The sequence below is a fragment of the Aquarana catesbeiana genome, linkage group LG08, assembly GCF_042186555.1.
Source record: "Aquarana catesbeiana isolate 2022-GZ linkage group LG08, ASM4218655v1, whole genome shotgun sequence".
Taxonomy (NCBI): domain Eukaryota; kingdom Metazoa; phylum Chordata; class Amphibia; order Anura; family Ranidae; genus Aquarana; species Aquarana catesbeiana.
This window is the reverse complement of record NC_133331.1, coordinates 305,330,947-305,356,540: the sequence shown is the minus strand read 5'-3', so window position 1 is coordinate 305,356,540 and position 25,594 is coordinate 305,330,947. Positions and strand designations below refer to the sequence as shown.

The following is a 25,594-nucleotide window of genomic DNA, read 5'->3' as shown; positions in this document are numbered from 1 at the left end:
GGCTGCAATCTCCTCCTCACACACGAACAGTGTGTGAAGAAGGGAACCTGGTAACAGCTCGTTACACGCGGTTTGTTGACATTCTGTGACTGGCTGTGATTGCACACAGTCGGTCACGTGGTAAAGAGCCAATTCCATTGGCTCTTTACCGCGATCAGGGCTGGGCTGTGTCAGGGTGACAAGCCTCATCCCCAATCGCCGCTCTGCCGAGGACAGTGCATCTGGCCAGCTGTGATTGGACAAAGTGGGTAAAGTGCCGATTTTTATTGGCTCTTTACATTGATCTGGGATGGGCTTAGGGTTGCCACCTCATCCCTTTAAATCAGAAACACATATTAATTACACAGGTTCTGTGGCTGATTAAGGTGGTAACTAAACTCACTTGGTGCCTTATCTGCATTAAATTAGCCACAGAACCTGTGTAATTTATGTGTGTTCGGGTTTAAAGAAATGAGGTGGCAACTCTAGATGGGCTGTGTCCGAGGGACACGCCTCATTCCCGATCGCCACGCTGCGGGCCTGCAGGAGTGGCCAGAAGCAGAGGACGTCATATGACGCCCACCCAGGATGGCAAAGTGCTCCTGCGGATGTCATATGACAATGGCCCAGTATGAAAGTGGCTAATCTCATACAAAAAATAAATACATGACATAAAATGAAGGTCACATTTCCTCCATAGTTGCAGGTTCACATACATATTACATCTCTAAAATCATTCTGTACACGTATGCAGGGACAAGGAGTGGGCAAGAGGGGAATCCACCCCAGGTGCAGCAATTGGGGAGCACCCTTCTCACCACATGAACACTCCAGTGGAAGGCAACCATAAAGCAAACAATTGGTTGCACATTGCACATTCCATGCCAACTGCGCAGGGCAGTACATACATTCTACAGCACTCATGAGCAGCGCGGGGGGCGCAGTTCCGCATCCTCGCCCTGGGTCCCAGGACTGCATGTATGAAAGCTTTAAGTGGGTAGAATTCCATGATTTTGAAGGGCTGTATGTAGGAGACCTAACCTGCAAAGTTCAGTTAAATCACACACAACATTGGGGGGCGTGTGCAGTTTGTTTTTCCAATTGCAATCATGGTGGAAAATGTCGAGGATTGGAAAAAAAAGAAGGTGCTGTGGATTAATGTAGGTTCCTGTGCTGTAGATAAGTGACACCACTACTGCAAATGCTCAGTAGGGGTTGTTGGGGCTGCTGATAAGGGGGTAGCACCAGTTGTCCTGTACGGGACCCAGGCAAGCAGGGGGGCCCCGTGCAGCAGGGAAATATGGACAGTAGAGGGGGTGATTGGTAAAGCAGGAGGGGCGGGGGAATTAGAGGAATTGATACCCTAGGTGCCTCTCCCTGCAGCAGCTAAAAGCTGGCTTCTCCTTCTTTCCCTCCCATTGGCTTTTAGCTGCTGCAGGGAGAGACACACAAGGGATCGGTTCCTGCAATTGCCCACCGATCCCCTTCACTGTCAAGGATAGGATTCCCCCTGCTGCCCACTAATAATGATTTTATTGTTTTTTTTAATGAAAATATCATTTGTATGGGGCCCCGTGATTTCTAACAGCACGGAGGAAGCCCACACATGTAGCAATGTAGTCGTTACTAAGCGGAGAGATTTTATCCATTTTTGGGGACCTGAGCATGGAAATAAGGAGAGACTGAATAGCCATCCCTTTGGGAAGTGTCATAGCTCGAGGTACACACACCACTGCCACAGCTGAAACCTCAGTTTATGTTGCGATTAAAGAGTGGGTAATCTTTGATGAAGGAGTTTTGCAATAGCCATTATATTCAGTGTTATACTACTGAACCATTTAAGACCTGTATCCATAAGTGCAAAAATGACAACTTCAGTAAAAGAGTTCTGTTCATTCAACAATGCCTGGTCTGGTCACTATACTAAGGAATCAAGTAAATGCTAATGAAGAATTATGTGTATAAATATGCTGGTAGTCAAACAAGTAGAGGAATGGGATTTCTGCAAAACAGGAGGAGCATCTAGTTCAGGAGAGTGGTGTGGCGGTGGTGGCCGGTGACGGAGGTTCTGTTGAAGGGGTGACTTTGTAAAAATAGAAGAAAAATTACAGCGCTATGTAGAAAATGTGAATAGCAGCCAACACAGCTATAGACCAAAGCAACAAAATGTAAAAAGTAAAGTGTAGCGCTATAAATTATAAATAGACCATTAGATCAATAATGGATTAAATATCTCATCATACAAACAGTGATAATCATAAGTGTCAATAGAGAGATGTGACAATATACCTTGAAAGCTATTTTATAAATGCACGATAAATTACTATAGTGTCTTAAAGGAATAAAAATGTGAATAGTGAAAATAAAAAGGAAGATGGGCCACACTAGGACACAAAATGTCCAATCACACAGAAATCCAAAAGGTGTCACTAGTTAAAGAAAAGTCCAAAATTTGAAGAGGACGATCACACAAATCCAGAGGCATGTTTATCAGACATCACTTAGAAGAGATTGAAAAGATAGGTAAGCCACCACCAGTAATCGTAAGGGGGCTCACCAGATGTCGATGACTTGGAAAGGCTTATGCCACCCAAGTCGTAAAAGCTTATAACCAGCTAGCTGGAGAGATGCGCCTGCTTGAACAACCACGATGACTTGGTACAGATATTCTCGGGCATCAACTTGTGGATAATACTCCGAATGAAGAACTCAGATGGGGTGATCACAAACCTTGCAAAGGCAAATGGAAACTCACATAGCGTGATACCGTAAGTATAAAAAATGTATTGAATAAAAAAGGGAATACACTCACATGATATCGGTCATCAAAAGGCATATATGGAAACACAAGCGGTAAATAAGTAGGTCCACCCCAGACTTTATGCATTTGGTCTGCCCTTCTCAGTGGTAAGGACCCTATCTCAGGGCTCACTGCAGAATGGAGCTTCCCAGGAGCCTGGTTTGGACCACGAATATGTGAGGCATCGCAGGTGTTTTGATGGAACTTCTGCAAAGCAGAAAGAGGAGCAGCTAGTTCAGGAGACTTAGTGGCCGGAGGTTCTGTTGAAGGGGTGACTTCATGCCTTTGGTCTGCCCTTCTTAGTGGTAAGGACCATTACTCAGGGCCCACTCTAGAATTGAGCTTCCCAGGGACTGGGTCTGGGCCACGACAATATGAGGCCTTGCAGGTGTGTGGTGGAACTTCTGCCAAACAGGGGGAGCAGCTAGTTCAGGAGACTTAGTGGCGGTGGTGGTCGGTGATTTATAGCATTAAATCGCATAATTTGATTTTAGCCTGAGAAATATATGTATAATAGATGTAAAATTCAATAAAAACACAAAACTATCTCTCTGCTTTTGCTACACCTTGTTGTTATAAATAGTTAGTCTAGTTGAAAAAAAAGACACAAGTCCATCTAGTTCAACCAATAAAAGGGGAAAAAAACAAAAAAAACCATACAATCCCATATACACAATCTTATACCCACAAAGGAAGGCAAAAATCTCCACCAAAGCATGATCCAATTTGCTCCAGAAGGGGGAAAAAATTCCTTCCTGATCCCCCAAAAGGCAATCAGATATTCCCTGGATCAACTTTACCTATAAATGTTAGTATCCAATTATATTATATACATTTAGGAAAGAATCCAGGCCTTTTTTTAAAACAATCTACTGAGCTGGCCAAAACCACCTCTGGAGGGAGTCTATTCCACATTTTGCACAGTTCTTACTGTGAAGAAATCTTTTCATATTTGGAGATGAAATCTCTTTTCCTCCAGACTTAAAGAGTGCCCCCTTGTCCTCTTTGATGACCTTAAAGAACAGGCCTTGCCATGGTCGACCAAAGAAGTTGAGGTCACGTGCTCAGCGTCATATCCAGAGGTTGTCTTTGGGAAATAGACGTATGAGTGCTGCCAGCATTGCTGTAGAGGTTGAAGGGGTGGGGGGTCAGCCTGTCAGTGCTCAGACCAAAAGCTGCACACTGAATCAAATTGGTCTGCATGGCTGTTGTCCCAGAAGGAAGCCTCTTCTAAAGATGATGCACAAGAAAGCCCGCAAACAGTTTGCTGAAGACAAGCAGACTAAGGACATGGATTACTGGAACCATGTCCTGTGGTCTGATGAGACCAAGATAAACTTACTTGGTTCAGATGGTGTCCAGCGTGTGTGGCGGCAACCAGGTGAGGAGAACAAAGACAAGTGTGTCTTGTCTACAGTCAAGCATGGTGGTGGGAGTGTCATGGTCTGGGGCTGCATGAGTGCTGCCGGCACTGGGGAGCTACAGATCATTGAGGGAACCATGAATGCCAACATGTACTGTGACATACTGAACCAGAGCATGATCCCCTCCCTTCGGAGACTGGACCGCAGGGCAGTATTCCAACATGATAACCACCCCAAACACACCTCCAAGATGACCACTGCCTTGCTAAAGAAGCTGAGGGTAAAGGTGATGGACTGGCCAAGCATGTCTCCAGACCTAAACCCTATAGAGCATCTGTGGGGCATCCTCAAACAGAAGGTGGAGAAGCGCAAGGTCTCTAACATCCACCAGCTCCGTGATGTCGTCATGGAGGAGGGGAAGAGGACTCCAGTGGCAACCTGTGAAGCTCTGGTGACCTCCATGTCCAAGAGGGTTAAGGCAGTGCTGGAAATTAAAGGTGGCCACACAAAATATTGACACTTTGGGCCCAATTTGGACATTTTCACTTAGGGGTGTACTCACTTTTGTTGCCAGCATTTTAGACAAATAATGGCTGTGTGATGAGTTATTTTAGGGGAACAGCAAATTTACACTGTTATACAAGCTGTACACTCACTACTTTACATTGTAGCAAAGCGTCATTTCTTCATTGTTGTCACATGAAAATATTTGCAAAAATGTGAGGGGTGTACTCACTTTTGTGAGATACTGTAAAATCCTTAAATACCAGGATATTAGTGAATAAAAGACAAAGTGAAGGTGCTCTGTCTCAATACAAACAGAGAGTGAATGACATTCACTCAAAGTGACAATTGTTTGTAAAACATCTCATATCACCCTAAGAGGATCCCATTGCAACATATGTAAAGTGCAAGTGCAATATCATAGTGCAAAAAAACACGTAATCAAAAAGAAAAAAAAAACTTTGAGAAAAAGTAACCAAAATATTACTCATAAAAGTCCGCTGTTCATCAGCAAGAAATATATATAAAAATTAAATAGTGAAAAAATCAATAATGTCCCACATCTACTTAAAAGGTGCAGTACATGAAGTGCAAAGTCTTCAATGATCAGTGCATCACCGCCGTGCTCCCAAAGTAAAAAATGGCCTCTTACCAGATCCAAAAGAATCAAGTGCACAAATGAGAACACAACCGCTGGGATAAGCACCACTCCACACAGCTGCCACTCAGCAGTTCCATGTGGTCACATGCTCCCATTCCACAGGGTAGTGAAATAAGAAAGGAGGACTCATAGCGAATTACCAATAAAAAATTTTAACAACAAAAGGAAATTGCACTTACAGAGAAAAATCTTGGTTAAAAGCACACACAATAGTGTCAGCGCGGCCGCCTGCAGAACAGACAGCGTGTCCTGATGTCACCGCTGTCTCCACCCGATGCATTTCCCCTCAGAAGGGGACAACTGGGATTGGAGGCTAACGCACAACATCACATCCAAAACGTTTATAGCGGAGAAAGCGGAACTGGTAATGGTTTGCAGAGGAACCCTTTATTGAGGAAACGGACCACTTCCACATGTCTGTATTTCAACCCAACCACCCAATTCAACTGAAATGGATATTCAAATTCATCCAAACCTTTAATACGATCAAACAATCATCTTATTGGAAGACTAACTGACTGCGGAAAAAGAAAATCCAGAAACATTTTTAAAAATCCCCCCCAAAATTAAAAAAAAAAACGCTAGAACATTAGAACATAATAAAAATGAAATTATTATTATTATACAGGATTTATATAGCACCAACAATTTACATAGCGCTTTACAACTTGAGGGTAGACAGTACAAATACAATACACTTTAATACAGTAGGAATCAGAGGGCCCTGCTCCTTAGAGCTTACAATCTAAGAGGAAAGGTCAAGAGATACAAGAGGTAATAACTGTGGGTGATGTGCTGATTGAGAAGATAAATGTACAGTTGTTAGTTGGGGGCCAGATAGGCTTCTCTGAAGAGATTAGTTTTCAGGGATCGTCTGAAAGTGGATAAAGTAGGAGAAAATCGGACGGATTGGGGTAGAGCATTCCAGAGGATGGGAGAGGCTCTGGAGAAGTCCTGAAGGCAAGCATGGGATGAGGTGACAAGGGAGTTAGAGAGCAGGAGGTCTTGGGAGGAGCGAAGAGAACAATTAGGTTGGTATTTTGAGACTAGGTTAGAGATGTAGCTGAGGGCCAGGTTGTGGATGGCTTTGTAAGTTATAGTTAGTATCTTGAATTTAATTCGGTGACTGAGTGGCAGCCAATGGAGGGATAGGCAGAGGGGTATAGCAGACGCTGAGCGGTTTGTGAGGTGGATGAGCCTGGCAGCAGCGTTCATGATGGACTGAAGTGGGGATAGCCTATTTAGAGGTAAGCCAATGAAGAGGGAGTTGCAGTAGTCGAGGCGGGAGATGACCAGGGAGTGGATTAGAAGCTTTGTGGTGACATTGGTTAGGAAGGGACGTATCTTGGAGATGTTGCGGAGGTTGAGGCAGAAAATTTTGGATAGTGATAGAATGTGGGGCCGAAAGGTTAGTTCAGAGTCCAGGATTACACCTAGGACTTTGGCGTGGGGAGATGGGTTGATAGTTGAGCCGTTGATATTAACAGAGAAATCAGGGGAAGCGGCACCTGAGCAAGGAAATATCATGAGCTCGGTTTTGGATAGGTTGAGTTTGAGGAAGTGATGTGACATCCAGGCTGATATGTCTGCTAGTAAGTTGGTGATGCGTGAGGAGACAGATGGAGAGATTTGGGGGGTGGAGAGATAGATTTGGGTGTCATCAGCGTAAAGATAATATTTAAAGCCGTGGGAGGCAATCAACTGACCCAGGGAGGTGGTGTAGATTGAGAAAAGGAGGGGTCCAAGAACAGAACCTTGGGAGACCCCAACGGAGAAAGGAAGAGGAGAGGAGGAAGTAGAGTTGTAGGTGACACTGAAGGAGCGGTGGGATAGGTAGGATGAGAACCAGCAAAGAATACAGTCACGGAGACCAAAGGAGTGGAGTTTATTGAGGAGGAGGGGGTGGTCCATTGTGTCAAAGGCAGCAGAGAGATCCAGGAGAAGTAGTACAGAATAGTGTCCACTGGTTTTAGCCGTTAATAGGTCATTTGAGAGTTTAAGGAGAGCAGTTTCCGTGGAGTGTTGAGGGCAAAATCTGGACTGAGGGGGATCAAGAAGTTTATTCATGGTCATATGGTCGCTTAGTCGGTTGTAGACCAATCTTTCAAGAAGTTTGGAGGAGAAGGCGAGTAAGGAGATGGGATGTAGGTTGTTAAGATTGGTGGGGTCCAGTGAGGGCTTTTTAAGTATGGGGGTGACTAGGGCATGTTTTAGAGAGTTTGGGAAGATGCCACAAGAGAGGGAGAGGTTGAAAATGTGAGTAAGAGAATGTAGAATCGAGTCAGAGGGTGAGCATAGCATTTGTGAGGGAGCAGGATCCAGGGGGCAGGTGGTTAGATGAGTGTTAGATAAAAGTTTAGCAACCTCATTAATAGTAGCAGGGTTGAATGAGGGAAGTAATGATTTTATCTGTGGACATGGGGTGTTGCATGGGGAAAGTTAATAGCTATATCAAAAGTAGAAAGAAAAACGTATCTGGTGGCTGAACATAAAACATATTTTCTGATGGATGGAACATAATAAAAGAAAGGACCACAAAGCAGCGGGAAAAATGATGAAACATAACATAGACTGCAGTATTTATCTTCGACACAAGGTGGGCATGTCACTTGGAACAAACAGGAAGTGATGTAGTTTGCAGACAGGAAGTGATCTAGGCTACAGACAGGAAGTGTTTTTGGAGCATAAACAGGAAGTTCCTGGTAAAAGAGTGGGAGGGAAGTAGAGGAACTGGCCGTAGAGGAGGTAATAAGATCTTATTTATATTTACGTCCAGTCACCCCCCCCGTCATGTCCGTCCTCTTCCTCCATAGTCACTGTGATGTCTATTAGGGCACTTTCACACTGGGGTGGGCGGGCATTGGCGGTAAAGCGCCGCTATTTTTAGTGGCACTTTACTGTTATTTTTGCAGCGCTGCAGCAGAGCTTTGCCAGTGCTTCGGTGGCGCTGCCCATTGATTTCAATAGGCAGAGGCGCTTTAGGAGTGCTGTATACACCGCTCCTAAAGCCCCTCAAAGATGCTGCTTGCAGGACTTTTTTTAGTGTCCTGCCAGCGCACCGCTCCAGTGTGAAAGCACTTGGGCTTTCACACTGGAGTGACAGGAGAGGCTCTTTGCAGGTACTATTTTTAGAGCTATAGCGCCTGTAAAGCACCGCAGTGTGAAAGTAGCCTTATGGTTTATAGAGACCGTATACATCCTAAATATCGAACCATTTATCCAACTGTCCATCCAGAGCCTCTGGTTTATAGACCGGATATATCCTAATTATATCTCCTGATTTTTCTGAGGTGTCAGGATGTCACTGTCTTTTTCACCATGGAGAAGTGGGAGTATTTAGTAGGACACAAGGATCTCTACAAGGACGTCATGATGGATAATCAGCCGCCCCTCACATCACCGGGTAAGAGGAGACTTTATTGTAAAGGAGAGAGCAGTACGGAGGGTCCACCTAGATCCCCCATCATCTGATAAACACATAGAAACAATGTATTCAGTCAGTGTGTGTGTTTCCTACAGATGGATCCAGTAATGGGAACCCACCAGAGAGATGTCCCCATCCTCTGTATTCCCGGGATTCCACACAGGAAGGTCACACCATCCCTCACCATCATCAGGTAGGTGGGACTGAGCATGTAGACCTAAAAATATATTTGCGATATGGGGTAACATTCCTATATGTCATCTCTTGCTCCTATTTACAAATGTATTCTTTCTATTTTTGGGGTTTAGGGTGAAAAACTAAAAGGCATTAAAGTTGAGGTTAAAGAGGAAGAAGAAGAGACGTTGGTGAGTGGAGATCAGCAGTCTATGGAGGAGGGTTGTCCTCTGTATTCCCAGAATTCTACATGGGGAGGTCACCACTATACAGAGAATGATCAGGTACTATAGATGCCACCGGAAAAAAAACTAAAAAATAATTTTATAAGAGGACATTCTTCTATGTCATCTCTTATTATTGACAGCAGTGTTTCCAGATGTTATATTTTATCATCTCTGGAATTTAGAATGAAGAACGGAAAGACATCAAAGTTGAGTATAAAGAGGAAGAAGAAGAGAGGTTGGTGAGTGGAGATCAGCAGTCTATGGAGGAGGGGGAGATGATTATGAAAAGTAAACAGGAGGAACCGACTCTACATATGGACACAAGTAAGTCATAAACACTAAATGCAGAAAGTTCACATTCTACTTATCTAAGCATAAAGCATGTAGTTACATGGATTGAAATATACCATATATCCACTGAGTAAAAAAAAAATCCAAAGTAGCAGTTGATTCAGAGGAGGACAGAAAAGACACATAAAGTTTTTCCTTAATTCATTAAGTTAAAAGAATTCATTCTTTGTTCCATAAGGCAGATAATTCCCCAGATCAACATTTTACAATGATTCTTACAAATATTAGAAGCTCTTCCAGTCTGCTAGAACAAGTTCCTGTGGAAGGCTATGAAAGGTCCATCTCCATTCCTCAATATAACGTCATGATCCCAACAAATGAGGAGGAGCTACTGTACACCATAGGAAAGGTCCATCTCCATTCCTCAATATAATGTCATGTTCCCAACAAATGAGGAGGAGATACTGTACACCATATGAAAGGTCCATCTCCATTCCTCAATATAATGTCATGTTCCCAACAAATGAGGAGGGGATACTGTACACCATATGAAAGGTCCATCTCCATTCCTCAATATAATATCATGTTCCCAACAAATGAGATGGAGATACTGTACGCCATATGAAAGGTCCATCTCCATTCCTCAATATAACGTCATGTTCCCAACAAATGAGGAGGAGATACTGTACACCATGTAAAGACTTTATCTACAATTCCTGTAGATGTATCAGAGACAATGTAGGAATTGAGGGCTGCATAAGACCCTGTTGTACTTATTGTGAGGCTCTCAAACATGGGCCACCGTAGTTGGAGTTTTTCTTGCCTAGATGATTACTCATGATGAATGGTGGGTGTCACCAGCGCTAAAAAGTGGCCATTTGTGGCTGTGAAAGGAATCACATGTGGTACAGTGAGAACTGAACCCAGTGTAGCTGGAGACTGACCATAACCGGAAATATGGATAACACAATGCACAACAAAAGATACCAGCACTCAGTAGGTTAAAATGAAAGAAAGTCTCCCGATACTAGTAATGCAATAATATACACAGTTTATTCGATGACGATCATGTGGACGATCATGTGGATTCTACAATTCAAAAGTTAATGCACTCAGGATAATGGAAGGGATAGGAAATAAGATGAGAAAGCTTACGGTATCGCTGGAGGTCCCCAGAGCAGGGAGGAGCTGACAGCATCCACGGATGGAAGTAGCCTGAGAGTGGGGGTGGCGCCAGGGCACCCACTGCGCTGAGCCGGACGAGGAGCCCACTCACCGGCGGGCTGTAGGCAGCTGGTGATGGAGGCGGAGAAGGCAGAGGTCCGCGGATGGATCGATCTCTGTACTCCACTTATCAGAGCGCAGGGCCAGCAGGCTTGCCAACGGGGGGTGGGGTAAAGCCGCGATCCGTGGATGGATATGACAATGCTCTCTCCTGGTGGTGCCAGACAGGCGTGTGGCTGCTCCCAGGAGTGGGTGGAGATTCCCTGGTCCAGTTAGGGAAGCCGTGAAGAAGGGGCCCGAGCCGGGTTTGGCTGGCGTGGATGGCACTGGTGGAAGCTGTGGTGGATGGCTAGGATCGGGGACCAGCGTGACCCCCAAGCTGCTTGGTTGCCGTGATGACGCGTTTCGTGCGCATGCGCTTTATCAAAGTCACTGAAATCGGCAACCAGGGAGATTAAAAATGGGAGGACGGGGAATGGGCAGAACGGTGAGACAGGACAATCGTATGGAAACCGTTAACTCCTCGCTGCTCAGAGGTAATCCCCTACAGGTAAGTATGAAATACATTAACAGAAGGTAAAATCAATACTCAAATTCATGGATTATTATCCCTTAATATCACAGGTAAAAAAATGTAATAACCAGGATAAGCGGCAATTAAAATGAACAATAATAAATTGGTCAACATTACATTAATATGAGTGAGAATACAAATAAGAATGTATGTGATAAATACAGAACAAAGAATAAATAAAAAAAAATTCAAAATATTAAAATAAATGAATAAAAATGGCAAAAAATAACAAAAAATAAATAAATGATTAACAATGAAAACAACATGAGAATGGAAGGTATGCACTGTGTATGTATAATAAGTGATAATACATGAAAAAATGACTGAATGTGTATGCAACAGACGCTGATGGATGATTGGGCCGCAGGCTGTCAAGAGAGGGGGAGGGGGTCATCGAAAGCAAGAGTGAGGGAGAGAGAGAGAGAAGGGGGGAGAAAGGAGGAGGAGGAGGGGGAGAAGGGAAAACAAGGAAGGGAAAAAAGAAAGTAGAAGTGGATGGGGGGGGGGCTAAAGAAAACTGCATGTTTCTAATTCCTCGTTCAACCCTTTCGGGGCGAGGGAATCAAACATATAAACAAAACACTTCCCTTCTACATAAGAGGGAAAGTCCCTTTAGGAATGGTCTCTATGACAAAAACTTCTAGTCATCGTTATGCATGCGATGAAAGTGCCGTGGGATGCTGTCTTCATCACATCCTTTGTTGATAAACCTTCTGTGATCGCCAATTCTTGCTCGTAGGGGGGGGGGGCGTATGGTGCGTCCCACGTACAAGAGGCCGCAGGGACACTGTAAGACATATATGAAAAAATCTGTAGAACATGTGATGAACTGTTTGATTAGGAAAGTTTTGCCTTTGTTGGTGGTGATTCTATTACTGCCATGGGTGATAAATTGACATGTCAGGCATCCTCTTTTTTTTTACACTGAAAAATGCCTGTCCTGTTGTCAATGTACGTTCTGATGTCAAGGGGGGGGGATCTGGTGATCTTGGTTACCATTTTACTTTACGTTTTTGGTAGTGCGTTCTTTCCTAAAGGTTACTTGCGGAGCTTCTGGCAACTCAGGGGCTGGACGCTGGTCTAGTAGTAAGATGTTGTAGTGTTTTATTTTATTATTCTCAAGACTAATCTAAATTTGTCCTTAAATGTTGACACAAATCTAACTGTATGGGTATCATGACCCTCGGTTGAGATTTTCTTTTTGGGGAGGGGGTTCAAGTGTCAAAAAAATTCGCAATAAGCGTATATTGATTGGTTTGCGCAAAAGTTATAGCGTCTACAAAATAGGGGATAGATTTATGGCATTTTATTATTATTATTTTTTTTTTTACTAGTAGTGGCGGCGATCTTCGATTTTTATCGGGACTGCGCTATTGCGGCAGACACATCGGACACTTTTGACACATTTTTGGGACCATTGACAATTATACACTGATTACTGTATAAATGTCACTGGCAGGGAAGGGGTTAACACTAGGGGGCAATCAAGGGGTTAACTGTGTTCCCTGACTGTGTGTTCTAACTGTAGGGGGGATGGGACTGACTAGGAGGAGAGAGAGATTGGTGTTCATACTTGGTATGAACACACGATCTGTCTCCTCTCCCCTGAGAGAACTAGGATTTGTGTGTTTACACACACAGATCCCGGTTCTCGCTCTGTCACGAGTGATCGCGGGATCCCGGAGGTCATCGCGCCCGCCGAGCACTCGCATCGGCTCCTGGCACACGCTGCAGGCGCGCGCCCCTAGTGGCCAAAAGGCGAAGCAACGTAAGGTAACATCGTTTCGCCCAGCCGTGCCATTCTGCTGCAGTAAAACTGCGGCTGGTGGTCGGCAATCGGTTAACACATACATTCTTATTTCTATTCTCATGCATATTGATGTAATTGTGACCAATTCATTATTGTTCATTTTAATTGCCCCTTATCCTGGTTATTACGTTTTTTTTTTTACTTGTGATATTAAGGGATAATAATCCATGAATGGGGTATTGATTTTACCTTCTGTTAATGTATTCCCTACTTACCTGTAGGGGATTACCTCTGAGCAGTGAGACCAGGGCATCCCCACCCACACCTGGGAGCAGCCACACGCCTGTCTAGCACCGCCACGAGAGAGCTTTGTCACATCTATCCGTGGATTGTGGCTTCACCCCATCCCCTGTTGGCACGCCGGCTGGCTCTAACATGTCGAGGAAGGAGATCCACCCATCCGCGGGCCGCTGCTCTCCATCATCAGCACGCCCAGCTGCCTACAGCCCGCCGTTGAGCAGGCCCCTCGTCAGGCTCAGCGCAGTGGGGACACTGGTGCCACCCCCACTGCCAGGCTACTTCCATCTGTGGAAGCTGTCAGCTCCTCCCTGCCAGGGCCGGAGTGGCCTACCGGGATGCTGGGAATTTTCCCAGAAGGCCACTTGCCCTGGGGCCGCTTTGAGCTGTGGCAACAGCGGCGCCCAGGGCCGATCCAAGTGCAGAGTCCTCATCTCCCTCCACTTGTGTAATCACACAGAGAGCGGTTATCTCCTCCCGTGGTGTCATGGAGCTGGCCGAACATTTCCGATCCCACTGTAACATAGCCCCGCCTCCTAGACCATGATAGATGTCTAGGAGGCGGGGCTTTGCTACACTGGACGGCCGCCGAAGAGTTCAGACCCCAGCTCCATAGCACAGTGGAAGGAGATAACCGCTCTGTGTAATCAAGGCACTGGCGAGGCTGCATTGTTGGCACAGTGAGGCTGCAGATGGGCACAGTGAGGCTGCATTGTGTTGGCACAGTGAGGCTGCATTTGATGGGCACTGGTAAGGCTGCATTGATCTCTCGTATCATGTCCGCAGCCTCTGATCATCTCTTGTATCATGTCTGCAGTTTCTGACCATCTCCTGTAGTATGTCTTCTTGTATCATGTCTGCAGTCTCTGACCATCTCCTGTAGTATGTCTGCAGCCTCTGACCATCTCCTGTACTACATCTGCAATCTCTGACCAACTCTTGTATCATGTCTGCAATCTCTGACCATTTGTAGTATGTCTGCAGACTCTGACCATCTCCTGTATCATGTCTGCAGTCTCTGACCATCTCCTGTCTGCAGTCTCTGACCATCTCCTGTAGTATGTCCGCACCCTCTGACCATCTCCTGTACAGTGTCTACAGTCTCTGACCATTTCTTGTACCATGTCTACATTCTCTGACCATCTCCTGTAGTATGTTTGCAGTCTCTGAGGGAGTCTGGAGAGGAGTCAAAAGTGGGAGTGCCGCCGGGATGGGGGTCTGTCATGAGGGCCACGTACCTGAGGTGAGAATGAAGTAGTGGGGAGGCCTCCCTTGCACCTCAGGTTCTTGAAGCACAGTGAGGAGACAGAGACTTGGTGCACGGATGCCAGGGGTGCAGAGCACCGTGCAAGTCTTAGTCCAAGATCCGAGCCGAGGTCAAGTCCAGTTTTGCAACGAAGTATAAAAGGGTTAATCAGAAGAAGAATGGTCGAGATCCAAGCCAGCGTTGGTTCCAATCTGGCAAAGTACAAAAGGGGCAAAGAAGTAGAATGGTCAAGGTACAAATCCGAGGTCAATGACAAGCAGCAATCAAGAGTAGTCAAATAGGTTTCCAGGTCACAACAAGTTTAGACAAATCACACACTAGCACAGGAACAAGGGGGGACTGAAGATAATCCAGCAATTTAGCAGTGTCTGGGCTTATATAGGGAAGTTTGAGGTCACGTCCTGTGCGCCTCCTGGGCATTTTCCCGTCTTTTTCCATCAGGTTGAGGTCACTTCCTGTGTGCTTCCTGGACATTTCCCTGCCTTTTTCCATCAGGTCTTCTGTGCAGGTGCGGGTTAGGGCACTGAGGCGTCTTTGGCGCATGCTCAGTAGGCACGGATTTGCTCTTGCGGCAACGCGCCATTGGTGCAGGCGTAGTAAGCCCTGGACTCTTACAGGGTCATGGAAGAAGTCAGACGTGTGTGGACTGTGATGAGGAGACTATAGAATAAAACCAGAGCCACCAAGCTGGAGCCGACTGACTGATGAGAGGAGGTCAGCATACCTCCCAACTGTCCCGGATTGCCCGTGAAAGTCCCGCTGTGGGAGGTCTGTCCCGCGTTCCCTCCCGGAATTGCCCCATTGGCCGATCTGATGCCCCCTAAAAATTGCCACCACATTGCCGCTGTCCCTCACTGCCCTCTGTACTAGTTCTGGCCGAGACCGCTTCATTTCACCCCCAGACGCTGCCTGGCTCACTTCCAAAACAACTGGTTGCTACGCATGGCCCGCCTGGCGTCTAACAACCAGTGACGTCACGACGAGGAGGAGAGTGGAGCCCCAGCATTCAATGCGAGCCGGAGGAGGTTTCCTCCTTGCGCCCAAGCTCCGCCCACAGCTCCGCCTCCGGGTCTTCCCTGAAGGCTGTTCCTGCGCTGGATGAAAGGTAGGAGAAATGCTCCCTGCACTGCCCCCTCCAGTACGCTCATGGTCACTCTGCTCCCTCCCATACACTGCCCCCTCCAGTCATGCTGTACAGTCCCCCCATACTGCCCTCCACTACCCCCCATTATACTGCCCCCCTCCCATTATACTGCCCTCCACTACCCCCCATTATACTGCCCTCCACTACCACCTCTCCCATCATATTGCCCCAAACCTATCATACTGCTCCCCCTCCTATTATATTGCCCTCCACTGCCACCCCTCCTATTATACTGCCCTCCACTAACCTCCCCCCATTATACTGCCTTCCACTACCACCCCCACCCATCATACTGCCCCCCTCCTATTATACTGCCCTTCACTACCCCCCCATTATACTGCCCTCCACTACCACCCCTCCCATCATACTGCCCCAATCCCATCATACTGCCCCCCTCCTATTATACTGCCCTCCACTGCCACCCCTCCTATTATACTGCCCTCCACTGCCAACCCCTCACATCATACTGCCTCCCTCCAATTATACTGCCCTCCACTACCACCCCTCCTATCATACTGCCCTCTACTAAACCCCCATCATACTGCCCTCCACTAACCCCCCCATTATACTGCCCTCCACTGCCACCCCCTCCCATCATACTGCCCCCTCCCATTATACTGCTCTCCACTGCCACTCCCCCTATTATACTGCCCTCCACTGCTACCCTCCTATTATACTGCCCTCCACTAACCCCCCCATTATACTGCCCTCCACTACCACCCCTCCCATCATACTGCCCCAATCCCATCATACTGCCCCCCTCCTATTATACTGCCCTCCACTGCCACCCCTCCTATTATACTGCCCTCCACTACCCCCCCATTATACTGCCCTCCACTGCCACCCCTCCCATCATACTGGCCCCTCCAATTATACTGCCCTCCACTGCCACCCCTCCTATTATACTGCCCTCCACTGCCACCCCTTCTATTATACTGCCCTCCACTAACCCCCCCCCCATTATACTGCCCTCCACTGCCACCCCTCCCATTATACTGCCCTCCACTGCCACCCCCTCCCATCATACTGCCAACTCCCATTATACTGCCCTCCACTGCTACCGCTCCTATTATACTGCCCTCCACTGCCACCCCTACCATCATACTGCCCTCCACTATCACCCCCTCCCATCATACTGCCCTCCACTGCCACCCCCCATTATACTGCCCTCCACTGCCACCACTCCTATTATACTGCCCTCCACTGCCACCCCTCCTATTATACTGCCCTCCACTCCCACCCCTCCTATTATACTGCCCTCCGCTACCACCCCCTCACATCATACTGCCCCCCTCCAATTATACTGCTCTCCACTAGCACCCCTCCTATCATACTGCCCTCCACTAACCCCCCATCATACTGCCCTCCACTAACCCCCCCATTATACTGCCCTCCACTGCCACCCCCTCCCATCATACTGCCCCCTCCCATTATACTGCTCTCCACTGCCACTCCTCCTATTATACTGCCCTCCACTGCCACCCTCCTATTATACTGCCCTCCACTAACCCCCCCCCCCATTATACTGCCCTCCACTGCCACCCCTCCCATCATACTGGCCCCTCCAATTATACTGCCCTCCACTGCCACCCCTCCTATTATACTGCCCTCCACTGCCACCCCTCCTATTATACCGCCCTCCACTAACCCCCCCCCCATTATACTGCCCTCCACTGCCACCCCTCCCATCATACTGCCCTCCACTGCCACCCCTCCTATTATACTGCCCTCCACTAACCATGTATATAAGAAAAGAAATTCCCCTACCCCCCCCCCCATTATACTGCCCTCCACTGCCACCCCCTCCCATCATACTTCCAACTCCCATTATACTGCCCTCCACTGCCACTGCTCCTATTATACTGCTCTCCACTGCCACCCCTCCCATCATACTGCCCTCCACTACCACCCCCTCCAATCATACTGCCCTCCACTGCCACCCCCATTATACTGCCCTCCACTGCCACCCCTCCCATCATACTGCCCTCCACTACCACCCCCTCCCATCATACTGCCCTCCACTGCCACCCCCATTATACTGCCCTCCACTGCCACCACTCCTATTATACTGCCCTCCACTGCCACCCCTTCTATTATACTGCCCTCCACTGCCACCCCTCCTATTATACTGCCCTCCACTACCACCCCCTCCCATCATACTGCCCCCTCCCATTTTACTGCCCTCCACTGCCACCCCTCCTATTATACTGCTCTCCACTGCCACCCCTCCTATTATACTGGCCTCCACTAACCCCCCCATTATACTGCCCTCCACTACCACCCCCTCCCATCATACTGCCCCCTCCCATTATACTGCCCTCCACTGCCACCCCTCCTATTATACTGCCCTCCACTGCCACCCCTCCTATTATACTGCCCTCCGCTAACCCCCCTCCCATTATACTGCCCTCCACTATCACCTCTCCCATCATACTGCCCTCCACTACCACAGCTCCCATTATACTGCCCTCCACTACCACCCCTCCCATCATACTGCCCTCCACTACCACCCCTCCCATCATACTTCTCTCCCTCCCATCATACTGCCCTCCACTACCACCCCTCCCATCATACTGCCCTCCACTAACCCCCCTCCCATTATACTGCCCTCCACTACCATTCCTCCCATTATACTGCACTCCAATACCATCCCTGCCATCATACTGCCCTCCACTAATCCCCCTCCCATCATACTGCCCTCCACTACCGCGTCCTCCCATCATGCTGCCCTTCACCCCATCATACTGCCCTCCACTGCCTCCCCTGCCATCATACTACCTTCCACTGCCTCCCCTCCCATTATATTGCCTTCCACTGCCACCCCTCCCATTATACTGCCCTCCACTGACACCCCCTCCCATCATGCTGACCTCCACCCCATCATACTGCCCTCCACTGCCACCCCTCCCATCATAATGCCCTCCACTGCCCTACTGTCCACGTCCACTGCCCTACTGACCACGTCCACTGCCCTACTGACCATGTCCACTGCCCTACTGACCATGTCCACTGCCCTACTGACCATGTCCACTGCCCTACTGACCATGTCCACTGCTCTACTGACCATGTCCACTACCCTACTGACCACTTTCTCTGCCATGCTGACCACTTCCACTGCTCTACTGACCATGTCCACTGCCCTACTGACTGACATCATTCACAGTCCACACTAACACCACTGGTGGAACTACCAGCAAAGGTTGCACGTGCAACTAGGCCCTGGCCTTCTGCCACCATGGCCGGGCCCAAGACTGCAGGACTGCAGAACATGTGAAAGGGATCAGCTGTGGGACCATGAAGGGTGGTGGGATCAGTGGGAAGGGCTCTGGGCTCGGAGGGAATGGCCCAGGCTCATCCCAGAACCCTGTATATAGCTCATCTCATAACCCTGCACCCTTTATATAGTTTATCCCAGAACCATGCACCCTGTATATAGCTCGTCTCAGAACCCTGCACTCTGTACATAGCTCATCTCAGAACCCTGCACTCTGTACATAGCTCATCCCAGAACCCTGCATAAAGCTCATCCCAAAACCCTGTATATAGCTCATCTCAGAACTCTGGACCCTGTATATAGCTCATCCCAGAACCCTGCACCCTTTATATAGCTCATCCCAGAACCCTGAACTCTGTACACAGCTCATCCCAAAACCCTGCACTCTGTACATAGCTCATGCCAGAACCCTGCACTCTGTACATAGCTCATGCCAGAACCCTGCACTCTGTGCATAGCTCATCCCAGAACGCTGCACTCTGTGCATAGCTCATCCCAGAACCCTGCTCTCTGTACATAGCTCATCTCAGAACCCTGCACTCTGTACATAGCTCATCCCAGAACCCTGCATAAAGCTCATCCCAAAACCCTGTATATAGCTCATCTCAAAACCCTGGGCCCTGTATCTAGCTCATCCCAGAACCCTGCACCCTTTATATAGCTCATCCCAGAACCCTGCACTCTGTACACAGCTAATCCCAGAACCCTGCACTCTGTACACAGCTCATCCCAGAACCCTGCACTCTGTACATAGCTCATACCAGAACCCTGCACTCTGTACATAATGCACTACAAACACTGCATTCTTTAATCCTTTTTATTTTTAATGAATGTGCTGGGGTTTGTATGTATCCATGAGACTCTTGCTTGTGGATCAATAATAAAAGCATATTTTATAGGTACAAGGAAGCCCAAGTTTTGTTTAATGATGCCCATTAAGCTCTTCCCACTGTCAAAAGTTTGACCACGCCCACATTTGACGCAGCGCGCTATGCAAGGTTACTTCCTTCCTCAAGTGTCCCTCATTCTGAAGTTCAAACGTTGAGAGGTATGGGTCAGTGACTGCGCTACCAGGCCAGTCTGAGGCATATAAAGCCCTATGTGCTTTCATATCTGTCTGATCTATATACTGTATATAATACACTCTTCAAATGTGCTTTACAATGTTTGGTTTTCCCTTTTATGAACAAGAAAATAATGACGTTTTGATGTTGGGCTGGTATAATGCTTTGGGGCTGGTGGGAAATTTTTTCCAGGGCTGGTTTTTATCCCCAGTCCTGACTCCTCCCATTATCCTGAGTGCATTAACTTTTAGATTGTAGAATCCACATGATTGTCATTGAATAAACTGTGTATATTATTGCATTACTGCTACTAAGAGACTTTCTTTCATTTTGACCCACTGAGCGCTGGTATCTTTTGTTGTGCATTGTGTTAGATGATTACTCCGGCAATCGAATTGGCATTTGTTGGTTAAATGGTTTAACTTTCATTTTCTTTTCACCCTTGTAGTATGTTTTCTCTCTCTGACCATCTTGCCCAGTGTATACATATGATTTCTGAATACAAGATGTATGAGAACAGATATGACTTATATTAAATATTGCTTTCCAGCAGATGGACGGTGTTTCTGGACTATAATAAATACATCGGAGGGACATCTTATTATATCTCCAGATTGTAAGGCAGAAGATACTGACATTCCACAATATTCCCCGAAAGTGACCTCTGATTGGTTGGTTAGATCAATGGGTCCTTCTTATCCTGAGGAACCTTCTGAGAAATCCCATACTATGACTTCAGATGTCCATCTAAGATCAATGGATCCTTCTAATCCTGAGGAACCTTCTGAGAAATCCCATACTATGACTTCAGATGTCCATCTGAGATCAATGGGTCCTTCTAATCCTGAGGAACCTTCTGAGAAATCCCATACTATGACTTCAGAAGTCCATCTGAGATCAATGGGTCCTTCTAATCCTGAGGAACCTTCTGAGAAATCCCATACTATGACTCCAGATGTCCATCTAAGATCAATGGATCCTTCTAATCCTGAGGAACCTTCTAAGAAATCCCATACTATGACTTCAGATGTCCATCTAAGATCAATAGATCCTTCTAATCCTGAGGAACCTTCTGAGAAATCCCATACAATGACTCCAGATGTCTATCCAAGTTCTCACAGACCAACAGATCCCCAGAAATCTTCTTTAAGTCATAAGAGGGTTCACACAGGAGAACGTTCATTCTCATGTTCAGAGTGTGGGAAATCTTTCACTGCAAACAAAAACCTTCTTACGCACCAGAGAATTCACACGGGTGAGCGTCCCTATCCATGTTCGGAGTGTGGGAAATGTTTCACTCAGAAACAACAACTTATTGTACACCAGAGAATTCACACAGGTGAGCGTCCCTATACATGTTCAGAGTGCGAGAAAAGTTTCATTCGGAAATCAGTCCTGGTTTCCCATCAAAGAATTCACACGGGTGAGCGTCCTTTCTCTTGTTCAGAGTGCGGGAAAGGTTTCCTTAAAAAAGCAACCCTTATTATACACCAGAGAAATCACACGGGTGAGCGACCTTTCTCTTGTTCAGAGTGCGGAAAATGTTTCATTGAAAAAAAACACCTTCTTAGACATCAGTTAATTCACACGGGTGAGCGTCCTTTTTCATGTTCACAGTGTGGGAAAAGTTTTACTCGTAAAGGAGAACTTGTTGTACACCTGAAAATTCACACGGGTGAGCGTCCTTTCATTTGTGTAGAGTGTGGGAAATGTTTCCTTAAAAAAGGAAATCTTGCTGAACACCAGAAAATTCACACCAGTGAGCGTCCTTTCCCTTGTTTGGAGTGTGGGAAAGGTTTCTTTAAAAAAGAAAGACTTATTGTACACCAAAGAAATCACACTGGTGAGCGCCCTTATTCATGTTCAGAGTGCGGGAAATCTTTCGCTCAGGAAGGAGCACTTGTTACACATCAGAAAATTCACACAGGGGAGCGTCCTTATCCATGTCCAGAGTGCGGGAAATCCTACATTCATAAAAGAGATCTTGTAAAACACCAGAAAATTCACACTGGTGAGCGTCCTAATTCATGTTCAGAGTGCGGGAAATGTTTCAATGCGAAAGAACACCTTGTGCAACACCAGAGACTTCACACAGGTCCGGATCTTTCGCTCAGGAAGGAGCAATTGTTGAACATCAGAGAAGTCACACAGGTGAACGCCCTTATGCATGTCCAGAGTGCGGGAAATCTTTCTCTTATACAGGAGGCCTTGTTAAACACCGGAGAATTCACACTGGTGAGCGTCCCTATTCATATTCAGAGTGCGGAAAATTTTTCAACCATAAAGGAAACCTTCTGAAACACCAGAGAATACATACCGCAGAGCGGCCTCATTGCATTCAGGGTGCGGGAAATGGTATACAGATAAAAAAAAATCTGAGACATTAGAGAGAACCCGCCTGCTGATTCTTATGACAAATGGTCGATGACTTTTCCAGGTGGAACTGTTGAGTCCATAGAACATCTGGAGGATAAGAAAATGTTCTTCAAAGGGGCACATCCCGGGAAAAGTGATATTTAATTTCTAGGTGGAGTTTGATGGAGCGAGTCTTCCCTTGTCTTCTTCTATTTCTTGGAGACTCTGATGATGGGACATACCAAGAGAACAAATGTTACCCTACGAGCCTCAGATTCTCCTAGGGAGGGGGTCAGATAGTCCCAAGTGGTGTACAAAGAACATCACAGTACATTGGGGGGTATAGTAAGAATGTTTTAGTTTTTAGGGGTGCGGTGTGATCGGTATAAACCCATAAGGAATAAATTATAGGAACACGTATCTCATATGAAATAGTACTGAGCTAGTCCCATATTTACACCGACAACACCATGAAAATTGCCCATCGGTGGTCAGTTGGAGCAAAGCTCACATACTATATTACTTAAAAAGTATTGGGACACCTGCATTCACTTCCTGTCTTCCATAGAGACTTCCTGTCTTGGTAAAAGTGAGATCACCACCTTGTGGAGCTCAGAGGAACTGCAGCCCCGAGAAACATCTCAGACTGAGAACACGGCTTTGTGCTCTCATCTCCCCTCCCACCAAGGGGATAGAAATATACACTACATTGCCAAAAGTATTGGGCCACCTGCCTTTACACGCACATAAACTTTAATGGCATCCCAGTCTTAGTCTGTAGGGTTCAATATTGAGTTGGCCCACCCTTTGCAGCTATAACAGCTTCAACTCTTCTGGGAAGGCCGTCCACAAGGTTTAGGAGTGTGTCTATGGGAATGTTTGACCATTCTTCCAGAAGAGCATTTGTGAGGTCAGGCACTGATGTTGGGCGAGTAGTCCTGGCTTGCAGTATGCGCTCTAATTCATCCCAAAGGTGTTCTGTTGGGTTAAGGTCAGGACTCTGCAGGTCAGCCAAGTTCCTCCACCCCAAACTCGCTCATCCATGTCTTTATGGACCTTGCTTTGTACATTGGTACAGTCACATTCCCTTCACTGGAACTAAGGGGCCAAACACAACCAACCAAAGGGTGTCAGCATACCAAGACATTTGGACAATTTCATGCTCCCATCTTTGTGGGAACAGTTTGGGGATGGCTACTTCGTGTTTGTGGACCAGTGCACAAGGCAAGGTCCATAAAGACATGGATTCAAGTGGAACTTCACTCTCCCATTGAACATTGATTATTTTTAATACTCGTGCTGCTGGCATTAGTAAATAGGAAAGTATATCATATTAACCACTTCCTTCCCATGGTACATACATGAACGTCCTCGGGTTTGAGTGGTTATACCGGGTTGTTGGGTGCACCTACAGGCATCATCCCGGGATCATTCTTTTCAGGCAGCGATTCTCTTTCTTGCAGAAGTGATCTGAGTGGCTAATTCACTTCTGCCACTGCCGCCTCTCCCGGGCTCTCGGTTCCCATTGTGGAGGCTGGGAGTGGTGCGGCAATGGCTGCCCTGTAGAGAGAGAGAGGAACTGACGTCGTTCCCCTTTCTCTGTAACCCTGGAAACCGGAAGCGACAATTAGTTTGCCACTTCCGGCTCTGCCCCTTTATTTACCTGGCCACCAGTGACCAGGAAAGTAGCCTATCAACTGCATGGAGGGCCAGAGGAGAGATTTCGGGTCTAATAGACCCCAAATATCTCCATAAAGATGACCTGTCACAAGGGATGTTGTTCATCCCCTGTGATAGCAATAAAGTTAGTGCAAAAAAAGTGTAAAAAAAAAAAATTAAAAAAAATTGTGCATAAAATAAATAAATAATAAAAACAAAATTAAAAGCCCCCCCTAGTCTCACCATGCTTACGCGCAAATGCGACCGCATACGTTACTCCCGAATGCATGTAAACGGTGATCGCACCACACATGTGAGGTATTGTCGCGAACGTCAGAGCGAGAGCAATAATTCTAGCTCCAGACCTCCTGTGCCACTCTAAACTGGTAACCTGTAAAGGCGTTTAAAGCGTCGCCTATGGAGAATTTTAAGCACCGTAGTTTGCTGCCATTCCGCGGGCAGACGATACGTCCCAATTGGCATGGATGGAACCTGCTTGCATGGGGATGCACGGAACACCTGTGCTCTCGCACTGGAGTATGCTTGACTACACCCATGTTCATCAATCTTAAGTCTGTTTTTCATTCTTTTGTTTTTGTTAATAATTATAAATATTAAAATAATAAATGTATACATAATATTAAAATCAAACTGTTGTTTTTCATTATATTTGTCTAATTCTTTAGCTAAACTATAATCTGTCTGATAACAGAGAAATGAGTCCATTGTGTATTGATAATGATACTGGACATAAAAATGGAGGTCACATTTCCTCCATAGTTGCAGGTTCACATACATATTACATCTCTAAAATCATTCTGTACATGTATGCAGGGACAAGGGGGGGGGGGGGGCAAGAGGGGCATCCGCCCCAGGTGCAGCAATTGGGGAAGGGCACCCCCCCTCACCACATGGTCACGCCAGTGCCAGGAAACCATAAAGCAAGCAATTGGTCGCACATTGCACACTCCATGCCAACTGCGCAGGGCAGTACACACATTCTACAGCACTCATAAGCAGCAGGAGAGGGGGGGGGGTTGGGGGGGGGCGCAGTTCCGCATCCTCACCCTGGGTGCTGGACAACTTGTCCCCAGAACTGCATGTATGAATGCTTTAAGTGGGCAGAGTTACATGATTTTGAAGGCGTGTATGTGGGAAAACTAGACTGCAAAGATCAGTTAAATCACACAAAACATGCAGTTTGTTTTTCTCATTGCGAAATGTAGAGGATTGCAAAAAAAGAAGGGGTGGCGTGGATGAATGTAGGGATAACATCAAAACTGTATACAGTACCAAGATACATATAGCAGCAGTATAAAAAGATTTGGTTCTTATTTGTAGGGTAAAATGGGAAGAAGATGTAGGGGAATTGACAGACGATCAATGGGACAGTATTTTAAAATCTGTAGAATTAATATCTTTAGCACCAGCACAAAAATGAACGCAAATTTTTATTATTCATAGGACATACTATACGCCAAGAAAGCTCTTTTTGTTTAGGAGACGTCCAGAGCATGGGCGTAGCATAAGGGGTTGCAGGGGTCACAATCGTAACCCCGCCC

General features: G+C 46.7%; 1 protein-coding gene across 1 annotated transcript in view; it reads left to right on the top strand.

Annotated features, from left to right (window-relative positions):
- Positions 1 to 23,648, top strand: part of LOC141105166 (uncharacterized) — a 31,581-nt gene extending 7,933 nt beyond the window's left edge. Inside the window, 2 exon segments of the mRNA XM_073595057.1 lie at positions 4,475 to 4,479; positions 21,170 to 23,648. Coding sequence (XP_073451158.1) covers positions 4,475 to 4,479; positions 21,170 to 22,316 — 1,152 coding nt within the window. The 3' untranslated portion in view covers positions 22,317 to 23,648.
- The last annotated feature ends 1,946 nt before the right edge of the window (positions 23,649 to 25,594 follow it).